Genomic DNA, 15,018 nt, shown 5'->3' with positions numbered 1-15,018 from the left:
ATTATTATTATTTATTCCTTAATTTGTTAAGTACTCTTCTTTATCAATTTTTGATCATTTTAACGGTTTTACATTTGAAAAACTATTTTTATATGATTATTTATTTTTTAATGTTATTTTATTATATTTATTGTTTACTATACTTATACAGTCTTTATTACCTATATTTCTTTAACTTTGTGGTATTTTAATTTTTTTTTTTTTCAATATATTTTTTCAGCATTCAATTTAATTGTTTAGTCTTTTACTTAATGTATTTTGTCGTATTTCACATAATCTTAATTTGTAGTATTTTTGCTTTTCTTTTCTGGTATTTTTTTATTGTGGCTTTAGTATTATTAATATATCAAATTTATGTTTTTGTATTTGTATTATATTTTAAATATTTTATACATATATATTCTTTTTATATTTTTGTATTATTATACATTATCTTAATTTATTTAATTTTGTAGTTTTTGTATCGGATTTTATTTATTTTATTTTATTATGTTTTATTTATATTGTCATTTATCTCATTTGTATTCATAATTTAGTATTTTATATTATAAATTTATTTAATTTTGTTATTGTTATTAATGTATTTTTGAGAATTTTCAACAAAAATTTAAGATAGAACTTCATAATAAAAATTTGGGCTAAATAGTTCGAGGACTATCATAAAAAATCAGATATATTTGAGGGCGCTACAATAATAAAAGTTGCTATACAATACTTCATTATCATTTTTATAGTACGAGTTTTGTTCAGCCCCTAAATAGATTTCAGTTTCAGCAATTGCCCCTAAATTTCATTCAAGGTAGGCATTCTCTTCCCTTCTAATAACAGGAAGAAGTCGCCGAATGCACCATGTGGAAAATACTTCAGATGCGGAAGCAAATCGAGGCCTATATCACACAATTTTGCCATCGTTGATTATAAAATAATTAAAAATTTGTTTATGTCATGAATTTGCAGAGTTTGCTAACGTATATTACAATTTTTTAAACAATTAAAGAAACACAATATTACATTTGAAATTTAGCTAGAGAAATACAAAATATTATTAAAAAGTAAATAATATACCATTTTTGTATATATGCATATGCAGACATCATTTTGAAGGCCTGAAGAGAACCTTGGGAATTCCTGAATTCCTGAAATATTAATATTCTAAAACTCAACCTTTTGCAGCTTTTTTGCACATCCAAGCTAATTTCACATTACATAGTATATATTTTAAAATACTGCTAAATTGATCTAAAAGTTTTTCAAAACGGAAAATATAGAACTGTAAATGATATGCCTAAAGAAACCTTATAAATGAGTTTATTGTCACAGACATTGTTTACTATTTAGTACTAAATCTAGATTATCTGATAAATAACATTAAAAAAGAACCGTTATACTGCATTTAAGATCTCCCCCGCTTAAGCTTGAAGCTCGTATCAACAAGCTATGGATTGTTTTACATATTCAAAGGCAAAGCTGAATTATTTTTACCATATAGAGATAAGAAAACAAGTTTGTTTTCATTATTTCAATACATACATAAACATTAACATGCATTTCATATTTTAATTTCGACTTAAGAGCATTAAGCGCCAACTGTCAAAATTTGTTTGCAACAAAAAGACAAAACAAAAATATATTAAAAAATATATGTATATGCATAAATCTAAATATAACATTGGCGCACAAAACATGTCCTGAAATCCAATTTTTGTTTATTTTCTTTTGCCCATTTATGAATTTTGCTTTTTTGTTTCTTTTTTTTTTTTGTGTTTTATCACTTGGCATTTTGTTATGCCTTTTATGGCCTTAACGGCATAAAAAAAAGCAAAAAAAAAAACATAGATATATGTATTTTTTATATATGATTTCAACACAGCATAAAAAAATGCAATTTGAAAATGTTGCGCTCACCGTTAGAATCAATTCACTGCGAGATTAACCGTTAAACTCAAATCGCACACTTAAAAAAGTCAATTTGGCTGCAAATCTTTATTATTTATTTATGATTTTTTTCAATAAGTTTTTTTGTTTTAATTTAAAATTTATTTTAAGTTTTGTTTTTTTTTTTTTATTTTAATTTTTTTTTTTTTTTTAATTGTTTTCAAAGGATCTGGTGTGTGCGTCGAATAACTTCAACTGGTTGTCGCGAAGCTGCTCGAAGCGGGGTAACTCGCTGGATGCGTTGCACGGCAGCGCCAACTATGGATATGTGCGGCCAGCAGCGACGACGATGAGAACGAGAATGACGCGACCAAGCGATGGCCACGGCGAGACAAGCGAACCGACTCGACGGCGGATGCCGACGATGTCGACGATGCCGATGATGATGATGTCGGCGGAGCCGACGATGAGGACAAGGACGAGGACGTGTGCGTGTGCGTGTATGTGTTTGTGTATGTGTATGTGTACGAGGCCAAGCACGAGAACAGGAACAAGGGCGAGGACAAGGACGCGTCTCCAACTTAAATCGCTTCAATTTCAGTTTGATGAGACGTCCGACAGGTGGTGGGGCTGTTGCTGCTGCCATTGCTGCAGCCTCGTCGGCATGCTAGTGTTGGTGTTAAGGACATGGCCGTCGCCTGTGCGTGTGTATCTGCCAGCAGAGACGCAACAGTGCCGACTACGTCGATTCGTCTGCAGCAGCAGCAGGCAGCAACAACAAGTGGAACTTCATTTTGCCATTCGGCAAGCACACACACACACACACACACGCACACACTTGCACTTGAGCATTCGGATTTTGTGTATTCGGTTCGTACGAATTGTTTTCGTTTTCGTTTTCGGTTTCGGTTTCGGCTCGCCTTTGCCTACGCTTCGTCTTTGCCTTTAATTTGTAGCTCAGCTGTACATGAGCAAACCGAAAATGTGAAATGAGAAAAAAAAGCAAAAGTTTGCCCTAATAGCCAAAAGCTGCCGCTGGGCGGCGCCACATTGATGTACTTGCTTGCGCCTTTGCCAAAGCAGTCAAAAAGCTATACACACACGCACACGCACACACGCACACGCTTACATACTTAAGATTTGATTAAGTAAAGTTTTGGCCGCAATTGAATTGTTGTTGGATTTGCTTCTTTATTTATTTGTCAATGCAAATAAGCAGCGAGCAAGCAGAGGATGAGTACGAGAGATAGAGAGACAGAGACAAAGAGAGAGAGAGAGAGAGAGAGAGCATGATTCCGATCTCAGCGTCTCGTACAGAAATAACTCAAACCGTTTTCATTTTCACAGTTCCATTTTTAGTTCTTTTTTCAGTTGTATTCAAACATTTAGCTCGAACAGATCGTGAAATGGATTTACTCTTTCTTAGCCAGCGCATTTATCTGGGCGATGGCAGCCACGAAACGCCCCTCAACGGCGGCATCATCGTGGACACGGGCGGCATCATTCGGCGTGGTAAGTGGGCAAAGCTCAAGGCTTTTCGCGATACGCAACCTTTTGACTATTATGAATACTTATTTATAAGCTATTATATACAAATATACATTGGCAGCTGGATGTTTGTGCTGCACTTGTTGGGCTTTATACAATTTTGAGGTTTCTCTTGACATCCAAAATAAAACAGAAAGATAAAGAGATAGAGACTGAGAGAAAGAGAGAGAGAGAGAGAGAGAGAGAGCGAGCGAGTGGGTGAAAAGCAGGCAGGCAGCAGGTAAAATTGACATAGAGCGTGAAAGATAACGCGTAAGAGCAAGGGAGCGCGCAGGGAGAGGGAGCGAGCGAAAATCAAATTTGGCTAATTAAACTAGCTGCGACTGAGAAAAGGTCGACGCGAAATTCTGCTCATGTTTGCTCCAAATTAATAAATTCATAAATAATAATATATTTGCGTAGATATTAAGTAAATAATCAAGCAAATTTAAGCAGCTTGTCTGTATGTATGTATGTCAAATACATTAAGTTCCTAGTGAGAGAGTAATATACACACAAAATACAAATAAATGTATCTATTTTATTTAAATGTGTATATTTTGACATTTATTGAAAATTAGGTAACTCGGACTGCTGTCAATTAAATTTGGACTCTTATAATACAAATATTTTTATTTATTTATTTTGTCTAAAAAAAAAAAAAAAAAAAAAAAATGGGAAACTATCAAATGGAAATGAAAATGTCAGATGGAAATGTTGGAGACATATGTACATTTTGATTGAATTTATCGTAAAGGAAATTATATTTTGTAAATCAATTCCAAGTTTTCCTAAATGACTCTTTCCATATGAGAATATAGTTATCGAATGAAGGAATAACGGGATTGGAGTGGAAATGAGGTGAAACAGTGAAGTCAAGTAGAACCAAAGGTTATACAATTACGAAGAATATTTCTAAGGTCTAATAGAAACTGAAAATGTAGTATGCTACCTGAGGGATTTAAGAGGCTTAGCCAGAGAGGTTTACGATCTAGAGACTGCAAATATCGCATGTGAGCCTTAGTTTTGTAGATATCTCTTCAAGTTGTTTTGAAGTCAATGAAGAAGACATTGCGTATAACGAACTAATTGGTATTCTATCCAAACTTCTTATGTATGGATTACTTAAATTTACCACTAATATATTTACATTTTACTAGTGCTGCGCACTAAGCAGGAGGTAAACACCTATCTGTACAACACAGAATCGGAGGCTGTTTACGATTTCGGGGATCTGCTGCTGATGCCGGGCTTGATCGATACGAATGTGCACATCAATGAGCCGGGCGAGCGCACCGACTGGGAGGGATTCGCGTCGGCGACCAAGGCGGCGGCTGCCGGCGGATTCACGACCATCATAAATCGACCCACGTGAGTAGTAGCCGCCCGATGTGGCAAGCGGCTTGCTGCTGGTGCTCTCTACACCGCCCTTTCTACAGTACAACGCCCGCAGTAATGCCACGCCCCCCACAGTGAATGTGCAGACGCTGAAGGCGAAGGCGGCGACGGCACGCGGCAAGATCTATGTGGATGTCGGCTTCTGGGGCGGCCTGGTGCCGGGCAACACGGATCAGCTGGTGCCGCAGCTGGCAGCCGGTGTCGTCGGACTACAGTGCACACTCTGCCCTAGCGCACAGCCGGTGGGCGATGAGTTCGCAGCAATCAACGAAACTCAGCTAGGCGAGGCACTGCATCAGCTAAGCAAGGAGCAGGCAGCAGATGCGCTCATAGCGGTAAATAATTGGGATCAAACTCTTGGGAAAATCTTGAAAAATATCCTAAATTTGTATACATTCCATGTATGGGCTTTCCTTTAAATAATTTATGTACGAAAATTTATGACTCTAGTTCTCTGTTAAGGTGGGAGCTATGCCTATTTTATTATTATTATTTGATCTAATTATAGCGAATTACTACAATATATCTCTAGGCAACAAGAGAGTTGAGGTTAAGGAGACAGATATAGAAAGAGTTTTAGCAGTTTAATTAATTTTGTTTATTACAAATATTTTTTTGTTTTACTTTTCTATTTATTTTTCGATTATTAATTTTTTTATTCTGTATTTCATTTTATTTAATTAATTTTGTTTATGTTTTAATTACATATATTTTGTTGTTTTACTTTGCTATTTATTTTTCGGTTATTATTTTATTTTATTCTTTATTTCATTTAATTTTAATATATGGGCAATGCTAGCAGCTTACTTCTTTTCAATTTCCTTTTTTATTATAATTTTTATTTATTATTTATACTTGTATTATTTTTATATTTTTTATTTTTGAAATGTTTTGTGTTAATTTTTTATTTATTTATTTATTTATTTTTTTGAGTAGTGCAAAGTTATTGTTTTATTTTTAATATCTTGTATAATTTTATTTTTTGTTTGCTTGTTAATTTTTCATTTCAATTTTTATTTATTTTATTTTAATTTACTTATTACATAAGTATTTCTTTTATTTTTATTTTTAGTTTTAAATTTATTTTTGTATTATTTTTTTATTCAACGTGCTATATCTTTTTCTACTTATTACTATTTTTATAGTTTTTTTCCTTTATATATTTTTGCTATTATTTTTATTTTTATTTTTTTTTTTTTATTTATTTCTTTTATTTTTTATAATTTTGGTTTAATTTATATTTTTCTGTTTATTTTCAATTTTTTACCTTGAAATGAACAATGAACAAATTGACTAGCAATAACTGTTAACGCGATGTATTCAACTGCAGTGAACTTATATTTACATATTTATCTAATTCTGTTGATATTTACATCAATTTGGTCCAGGACCAGGACGTTAACATGTTTGTAGTGTGAAAAATCTTGAACCACAAACGAACGAACGGACGGACAGACGGATGGTCGTAGAGAGGAGTGGTTGGACGCACTGGTGCATTGACAGAAAGGCGGATGCATACACGAACGAACGGACGGTCAGACAGTCGGACGGATGAACAATCAGTCGGATGAGCAGACGAAGCAAGACATAAACATGACTTACCAGGACTGAGACTAGCTTGAGTTACTAGCATCCATGACTTTATTTAATCCCTCATCTACGTCTACAATTTGATGCTTGCAGTTCCACGCCGAGCTGCCAGCAACGGAGTCTCAGCAGCAGCCGGACGAGGCGTCAAGCAAATGCTATGGAAGCTTTCTTCGGTCACGGCCCGCCAGCATGGAGCTGTCGGCGGTGCAGCTGATCTGCCGCGCCGCCGCAGCGCAGCCCCAGCATCGCTATCACATCATGAATCTCAGCTGCGCCGAGGCACTGCCCGTGCTGGAGGCGTGCCGGCAGGAGTCGGGCGTGCAGCTGAGCGCCGAGACGTGTCCACACTACTTGGCGCTGGGGGCGGAGCAGGTGCCCGACTGCGGCACAGAGTTCAAGACCTGGCCGCCCATACGCGAGCGGGCCAATCAGGCGGCCCTGTGGTCGGCGCTGCGCCGGCCGGAGTCGACGCTGCAGCTCATCGCCAGCGATCACTCCTCGGCAACGCCGGGTGCCCGTTGTCTGACCTACGGCCGGGCACGCGGCAATTTCATGAACGCCTGGCCGGGCATCAGCTCGCTGCAGCTGAGCCTGCCGGTGGTGTGGACGCGTGCCCGACAGACGGAGCAGCCGCTCAGCCTGGCCGAGGTGCATCGCCTGATGTGCTGGCAGCCGGCGCAGCTGTGCGGCCTGTCCAGCTTCAAGGGGCGCATTGCCGAGGGCTACGACGCCGACTTCTGCATCTGGAATCCGGACGAGGAGTTCACCGTCTGCAGCGATCAGCTCTACGCGTCGCACAAGTCGCCCACGCCCTATGCCGGCCAGCGGCTGAGCGGTGTGGTGCATGCGACAGTGGTGCGCGGTCTGCATGTCTATCAGCAGTACGAGGGCTTCGGCCAGCCCCTGGGCAAGGTGCTGCTGCGCAAGAGCAGCTCGAAGCTGGTCAAGTTCGTGCGACTCTAAAAAAAGATTCGAATTGATTGCCTAATTAAATAAATTGTGCTCGAGATTGAGCCATCGTCATCGTAGCTAAATATGATTGTCTTTTGCCGGAGGGGGAGGGAAGGCGGATGTGGGTTACTCGGGATGTAACGGTGCACATGCTCAACTGTTTTGCTTGCTTTGCTTACGACCTGCCGCTGTTTGATGTGTCGACTCCTTTATCAGACGTGCAACAAGTTGTCGCGTGGCAACGCTAAGTAAACACACAGAGAGAGAGAGAGAGAGAGAGAGAGAGAGAGAGAGAGAGAGAGAGAGAGAGAAAGTCAGTCTCAAACACACACATGCTTGGGCACACGTAAACCTCTATTTCAACACTCCAGCTGCTGCCCAACCCACCACGCCCACGCCCACGCCCACCCAGCCGAGCTCTGGGCATGTGGATGACAGCTTAAGTTTGCTTGCCAGGCGTCAACTCAATTTTTGCTGTATGTGCCACACGACTTGTTTACTTAAGCGGATACCAGTTAGAGCGAGCTGCATACGTACACACACACACATACACACACACGCATGCACATACACATACGCAATATAATGCGTGTGGGCGTCGAGTTGGTTTTTCACATTGTTCATATTGTGGATATTTAGCTGAAGAACTAAGCGTGATGACTTTATGGCAAATATTGAAATACCAAGTACATATAAAAATACTAAACAAATATCAAATATATTTTTTATTTCATTTATAATAAATATATAATGCGTTTGAATTATATTAATATTTAAAAAGAACATAAATATAGATTACTAAATATACTAAACAAATATCAAATATATTTTTTTTTATTTCATTTCATTCATGACTAAATAAATATGTAAAGAAAATTAACTAAATTAAATTTATTAAATTAAACATATGCATTTAGAATAAATATACTTACATATATAAACATCATTAAATAGGAAAAAATAAATAATTAATTAATTAAGAAAAAAATTCAGTTTTATTTAAATGTCATAAATATAAATATAAACACCAATAAGTAAATGAGCAAATTTATTTAATTAAAGTTTGAAACGAAATCAATATGTACATACATTTTTAATTAAATAAATATGTATATAAACATCATTAAATAAATAAAGAAATCAATTAATATAATTAACTAACAAAATTTAATGCATTTAATGTCATAAATACAAATAAAGAAATAAATAAAATCAACTAACAAAATTTTATTATATTATATATTCAAATAGAATAGGTACATATATAATCATCATTAAATAAATAAATATATTTAACTTAAAAATCTGAATTTAACTAAATACTCGAATAGCATTAATATCTATAAGCTTCATTAAATAGAAAAAAATATATATTTTGTATATAATGAAAAAAAAAAATCTTTTAATGAAATATTCAAATGGAATAAATACTTGGAAACATTAAATAAATAAATAAATAAATAAATAAATAAATAATATAAAATAAATGAATACATATAATTATCTAAAATTTTTTGATTATATTAAATATTTAAATGTAAGCTTAAATGAAATAAAAAATTATTTAAATTAATAATAATATATAGCTCTGTGAAACTATTCGAAATCAACTGACTCAAGCTAAACTCAACTATTTTTAACAATAAATAAAAACAAAAATAAATACAAAATCGCGCGAATTCCACCCAATTTCTTTCAGTTTTTCACTAGTTTTTTTTTTTTTTCGCTTTTAAAATATAACATTTTCCAACTTAAGCAAACAATAGGCGGCAACTATATTTCATTAGACTGGCCAACATTTCATCAAAGCGCACCCACAGCACCCACACCCACACCCACACCCACAGCCCCCTCACCCCCTTCTCCCTCTTCTCTTCAGTCCATCCCGCTCTCTTCCGCCTGAAACCTCCATTGTTCAAGGCACAGCTTGATAATGCTCCATTGGGGGGTCAGGTATTAACTTTGGGTCCTTTGTGGATTTCTGGATGACAGACGCACGCTGCCCGTTGCCTCACCACATATACATATGTGTGTGCAGCTACCACACACATGCGTGCACCAACACACACGCGCACACACACATGATCAGAAGCACCGCATGAGCTGTGCTGCACGCAATTTATATTATAGTAAATTCATTCCTGTCTCCACGTCTACGCACACTCGGCAGGAGCTATAATCCTGCATTTGTTGTCTATATACGATTGCTGCCGTTTACGTTTTTTTATACCCTGAACCCAAATGGGACATCAGGGTATAATGGTCTTGTGTTCAGTATGTAACAGGCTGAAGGAGGCGTGGCAAACACCATTAATATATGCTTGATCAGGATGACGAGCTGAGTTGATATAGACTTGATCGTCTGTTTGTCCGTCCGTCTGTGAATGCAGCGATCTCCAAAACTACATCTGCTAGGGACTGGAAATATCAGACGTGTATTCGTATATATCATACGCAATATGAGTCTATAATTTTTTTTTAATAACTCATCCCATATCATTTTTATCGACAATAATCGAAAACATGATTTCGTTTTTTAAGTGGAACCTAAATACTATATATATATATACTATATATACTATAATATATATATATATATATATATATATATATATATATATATATATATATATATATATATATATATATATATACTATAATATTATATAACGCAGATCTTTGAAAAAACGACGATTATTGTAAGAAATATTGATTGATACTGACTGCAGAATACTCATTCATGGCTCAAAAGCTGCCAGATCCTTTTTCTGATTTGCTCACGCCACTATCGGGAAAATATAGGGTACAAGCGTGCACATATAAACAAAATTTCTAGTTTCAATAGACCCGACATGGCACAACACCAATATACTCCTTTCTTTTTCGTGAATGAATATAATAAATTCATATATGTATATACATGTATATACAACCTCTTTAGACCTTTAACGATTTCCCTTTGTGACTTCACTTATCCTCTCTGCCTGTTTGGTTCATTCTTCTCTTAGATTGTCGCAAATGCACCTGTTTTCGTTTGGAAACACACTGTTTGGTAAGCCAATGCCATACGTAAAGCTATTATCAGAGGCATTATAGCGTTAAGTATACATAGAGTAGACAAATGGAAACTGCTTCCGGCTTACATCGGCCTTTGATGTTTCGCCCGTACTTCAATACTATATAGCCGTATTGTGGCTCCAGTTTCTTGCAGCTCGTCCGTCAATATGCTCAATCAACACTACTCAAAGAGCTTGTTGCCATTTCTGTTTTACTTAGTACAAGTTGAAGTTGTCTCTCAGAGCTGAGTTTGCTATGTCTAAGGTCCATTCTAGCTTCTTAGAGTCCCGTGAGTAGTGTGCTCTGAGCTCTGGTCGTATAGCCATTATCTCTAGATTTCGCAATACGTTTACTCCTATACAAATCATATAATTGCCAAATAACTCCGTGCTCTGGAAAGCTGATTCCAAGTGCCGGAAGGTAAATCAGGCGAACCATCATTTGGGTAAGTTCTTTTTAAGCCTCTAGGAAATCTTTTTGAGTGGACAAAGGTGGTATTTCTAGGCATTTAATGTCTATTTCTGTAATCAAAGTAGATGCTGCATAAGTCTCTCCCTACAATCGATTCCTGTAGAGCTTTTCAGATTATTCAAGTCTATAGAGAGGAAAGCCTAAGCAGGTTTTCCCATTACACCGATCACAGCTCTACATCGGATAAACTGCACAGCAGGCGATCTAAGGACCAAATCGAAGATACCTTCCTAATCTGACATGAACTATGGCATCAACCGCTGTTCCAGGAGGCCATTTGAAATTCCATCAAACGGAAATGTTAACGCTGTGCTTGACACCAAGCATTACCAATGGAACCGCCGGACGGGCATCTGAACTCCCTCCCTCTTTGCGCCGCCTGAAGCTTTCTATGAATAGCTCCTACAGCAGCCGCAACCGCAGCAAGCAGTGTAGGTTCTATTAGCTGTGCCTGGAGCTGTGTCTAGCATGCACAGCAGGGGTTAAGCCGACGGCATGTGTGGGGCTCACCTTTGTCTATGTCAGCTGCCCGTTCAATGCACGCATCCCGAAATAGCCTTTCTAGCCAGCCATGCGTCTTGCATTCTAGAAACAAAGTTTTACCGCCTTGTTGACATCTGGTTGAGTAGCGCGAGGAAGCTTTTTGCCTAAGGAAAATACTTGTTCCGGGGCTGACCAGTGAAGCGCTATAGGAATACGGTTCGATAGTTATTATTATTTTCACCTTGGAGCTGAGGTTGGCAGACATGCTTTATGCACCGTCAGTCAGGTCGTCTCTCTGGCTGCTGTATCTGGTTATCTTATGGACCAAGCAACATCCTCTTCGAAGGCTGCTCTATACCTTGTAAACAGGAGCTGTCTTGCATTAAGGTGTGTGTGGGTGTGCTTTACCTAAGCATTGCCATCTAATTTCCTACTTCCGTTCCAGTTTCATATATATTCTCATATATCTTATATAGTAAGACTCTATTTGGCGCTTTCACCAGGCGACTATATAATTCACAGCGATTTCTATTTCCATTAGAGTCTGCCTCCCCGTTCACAGAAGTAACTCCGCTTTCTGGGTAGCAAGTAGCAAGGTTCAAGACTTGGATAAGTATTTTTAGGAGAAAGATAATGTCCATGATGTCGTCTGCATATCCAATAAGAATCGTTTCATCAGGCATATTCAGCTATAAAATGTCGCCGCAGCTGATATTCCACAGGTCTAGTCCCAAGATCGACCCCTGTGAACCATATCATCGATAGTTCTCCTTGTGAATTCTCAGGCTCTGAACCCGAGCTCTCTGGGGCTAAATTCTCTAGTAGCCGCTACTGCAGCTCATTATACGTATTTGACCTACAGAATGGTTACTGATAATCCCTAAAGCAATAATAATAATGATAGCAATACCTTTTATAAATAGTACAGTTTAAATAGCTTATATATTTATATGATTTCTACATACATACATATGTATATCCCTTAAACACCCGTTCATTTCGATTACGCTTCAGATACTCAACATTCAATCAGCTGGTAATGATATTATTGCCTTTTGCAACACTGCTCGACGAAGTGTACAAGCAATGTGTGGTTACTTCTGTCCTGCTCGAATCTCAATTACCTTTGACATAAGTTGTTGCCGTTACCATGTTCCGGTTGTGTTGTTCAGCTGCTGATTTCGCTCTCGGTAAGCAAGTTTGTTTGCCCACCTGCCTACGTCAGTTCATCGGACCATCGGCCCATCGGCCCATCGGATCATCGGACCATCGGACCATCGAACCATCGTTCCATCGGGCCCTGTCCGTGCGAGCTCCACCTGATGAATGTGTGGGCGGCTTGTCATTCGTGTGGCGTTGGGCACTCGGCACTGGGCAGGCTGTGCCTCGCTGTTGTGGGTGGGAAAGTGAGGGAGGGGGGAGGGGGGGAGCTGGGCGGCTCGGGATTTGGCCTGGCGCTGTGTTTCGGTGCTAGCTTTTGGTTATAAACGTATTACGTATAGCGCTTTACACGCCCCTGCGCATTTCTTATTAAATAAATGCCCCAAGCAGCTCACTTTCAAATCACATTACTGCCGCTCTGGAGCCGTAAAAAAGGGGGCGGAACGCAGGACGGAGGGATGGGGGGCAATGGCAATGGGATGGCCGGCATGGGGGGCTGACGGAGCTGGCGGCTTTTTCGTGTTGTTCGCTTACATTTTGGCAGTGCGACCGCCACTGTCAGCTGCACGCGCGACGTAACGCAATATGCGACGTATGCGTAATTTATGCAACGTTTATGGAGCATACGTCATGTAAGCCGCGCTCACACAAACGCACCGGCAAGGCAAATATCCAATGTATCTCTGTCAAGTGAGGCAGCAACGAGGCTCGGTTAGAGAAATGTTAACGTTAGAGTTGGGCACCTAGCTCTGTATACGTGTGTGTGTGTGTGTGCAAGTGTGTGATGACTGTGATTATTGTATTACGCATACGCCAAGTTGCCAAATTGAAAATGTTGCTTCGGTTTATGGGGCGTTTGCTCGCCGAGGAAACTCTCAATATGACAAACTTTGTACGACGCCACTTTCCTACCCTTATTTAGACTATACTTTAATCATGAAATGTTGTATATTTTCTTGAAATAAATCGAATAAATGGGAAGATTATAAATATTTTCATATTAGCTGTGTAAAGCTCTAAAATTATACAATATATTATTACTTTTATTTAATAAAGTTATTTATAATGTTATTTATTTATTACTATTTTTTTATTATTTATTTTATATTTATTATTTTTAATGTTATTCTATTATTTTATTTATGATTTATTTACATATAAAAAAGATTCAAATTCAACGATAAAAATATATGTACATTTTATAATAGTTCAATATATTATGTATGTATGTATGTATATATGGATGGATGGATGGATGGATGTATACCATTTGTTTATTGATATCCTTGCTACAAAAAATGTTCTTAAAAGGTTTCAACATCAACATGTAAAAAATATAATATTTGTTCTACTACTCTTGTTGGTTTTTTAAAACTTATATCATATCACTGTACTATATGTATGTAAAACTTTTTTTTTTTTTGTATTCTTATTTTTTATATTTAATTGATATCGTCGTTCAAAGGTATTTCGACTTTGATGTGAATAAAAAATTATATGTATTTTCCAATTGATTTTCGCTTCAGTAATTATCCCCACATAAAAGGACATTTCCACTTCGACGTTATGAAAAAATATGTTTTTTTCCTATTTATTCGTCAGTTTGTTTCAACTTCATGTGGGTGTGAGTCGAACGTGTTGCACCTGCCTGTGGTCAGATTTATGCCCGCCTTCAGTGTACTTTATCAAGTTTTGGCTAATTGGTTTCTGCAACGGCAGAGACCAGGTAACAGACTGGCTAAGAATAGAATGGATGCAATTGCACACCATAAACGAAACTGCTGCCTATATGTATGTGGATAGCTGCAAATTTCTTGTTACTTTATGGTTTTAATAGAACTTTTTAAACTTTTAATTAATTCGTTTTATACCATACTTGTCATTAAACTACTATGGTAGGTAATTTGACTCAGCTGCTAATCGACGGCCTGAGCGTATGCTATTCATTTTTCTGGCCAGTCAGCTGCTATTGCTCACACGCATGTGCGAGCGGGTTAAGTGCGCTCGATGTGTGTGCGAGCGAGCTAGCGAAATAACGTCACCATCGTCGCGTCTCTGCTGCGTTGTACGCCATAACAGTGCGCTAACGGCAACAACAATAATACACGGAAAAAAACAGTAACGAGAATCAGAAGAGGAAGAAGAACATCGCGTCGTCGGCGTCAATTGTGCGTGCTCTTCTTTCATTCTTATGGCATTATAGCATTATGGCATGTCTATGTCTCTCTCTCAAATGACCAACACACATACAGCAATGCGCATGTATATGCGACTTGCGTTAGGTATTTAAAAATATTTCAGGCATGTGTGTAGTAGTTGTTCTTCTACATGAGTAAGCGCACAAGCAAGGCAAGTGCGAAGAGCGCGACAGTGTGCGAATAGACAAGAGATAGAACGAGGGAATGAGAATGAGAATGAGTGAGGTAAGTGTAATGGAAGAACGCCGGCATCGACATCTACATCTACATCTACATCGACATCGACATCGACGTCAGCGTCAAGCAC

The 15,018-nt window shown here is 37.9% G+C and overlaps 2 protein-coding genes across 5 annotated transcripts in view; one reads left to right on the top strand and one right to left on the bottom strand.

The window, feature by feature from the left end:
• Positions 1-2,278, bottom strand: part of kairos — a 63,152-nt gene extending 60,874 nt beyond the window's left edge. Inside the window, exon 1 of one of the 2 annotated variants that reach the window (XM_089475721.1) lies at positions 1,906-2,278. The gene's annotated coding sequence lies outside the window, so the exon portion shown is untranslated. The remainder of the gene's footprint in view (positions 1-1,905) is intronic. The other variant, XM_018017126.2, reaches the window with a different exon arrangement.
• Positions 2,279-3,030: 752 nt separating this feature from the next.
• LOC108620247 (uncharacterized) lies at positions 3,031-7,418 on the top strand. 3 transcript variants are annotated; one of them, XM_089475723.1, is made up of 5 exons: positions 3,422-4,263; positions 4,323-4,494; positions 4,563-4,773; positions 4,856-5,135; positions 6,484-7,418. In XM_089475723.1, the coding sequence occupies exons 3-5, from the start codon at positions 4,646-4,648 to the stop codon at positions 7,351-7,353; spliced, it is 1,278 nt and encodes a 425-aa protein (XP_089331849.1). In that variant the 5' UTR covers positions 3,422-4,263; positions 4,323-4,494; positions 4,563-4,645; the 3' UTR covers positions 7,354-7,418. The 3 variants fall into 3 exon arrangements, with proteins under 3 accessions (XP_017872644.2, XP_089331849.1, XP_089331848.1); XM_018017155.2 differs by lacking the exons at positions 3,422-4,263; positions 4,323-4,494 and adding an exon at positions 3,031-3,387; XM_089475722.1 differs by having other exon boundaries at positions 3,422-4,494.
• The last annotated feature ends 7,600 nt before the right edge of the window (positions 7,419-15,018 follow it).

The sequence above is a fragment of the Drosophila arizonae genome, chromosome X, assembly GCF_054131065.1.
Source record: "Drosophila arizonae isolate 15081-1271.41 chromosome X, UAZ_ARI_1.0, whole genome shotgun sequence".
In the NCBI taxonomy this organism is placed as follows: domain Eukaryota; kingdom Metazoa; phylum Arthropoda; class Insecta; order Diptera; family Drosophilidae; genus Drosophila; species Drosophila arizonae.
The sequence above is the reverse complement of the archived record's forward strand: the minus strand, read 5'-3'. Positions and strand labels throughout refer to the sequence as shown.

What these genes read in the sequence shown, in the direction of transcription:
- LOC108620247 (XM_018017155.2), top strand. Translation starts at nt 3,165, where the DNA reads ATGATTCCGATCTCAGCGTCTCGTACAGAAATAACTCAAACCGTTTTC. An exon ending in ACCATCATAAATCGACCCAC is followed by an intron (nt 4,774 to 4,855) that starts GTGAGTAGTAGC and finishes CAACGCCCGCAG; the next exon opens with TAATGCCACGCCCCCCACAG. An exon ending in CAGCAGATGCGCTCATAGCG is followed by an intron (nt 5,136 to 6,483) that starts GTAAATAATTGG and finishes TGATGCTTGCAG; the next exon opens with TTCCACGCCGAGCTGCCAGC.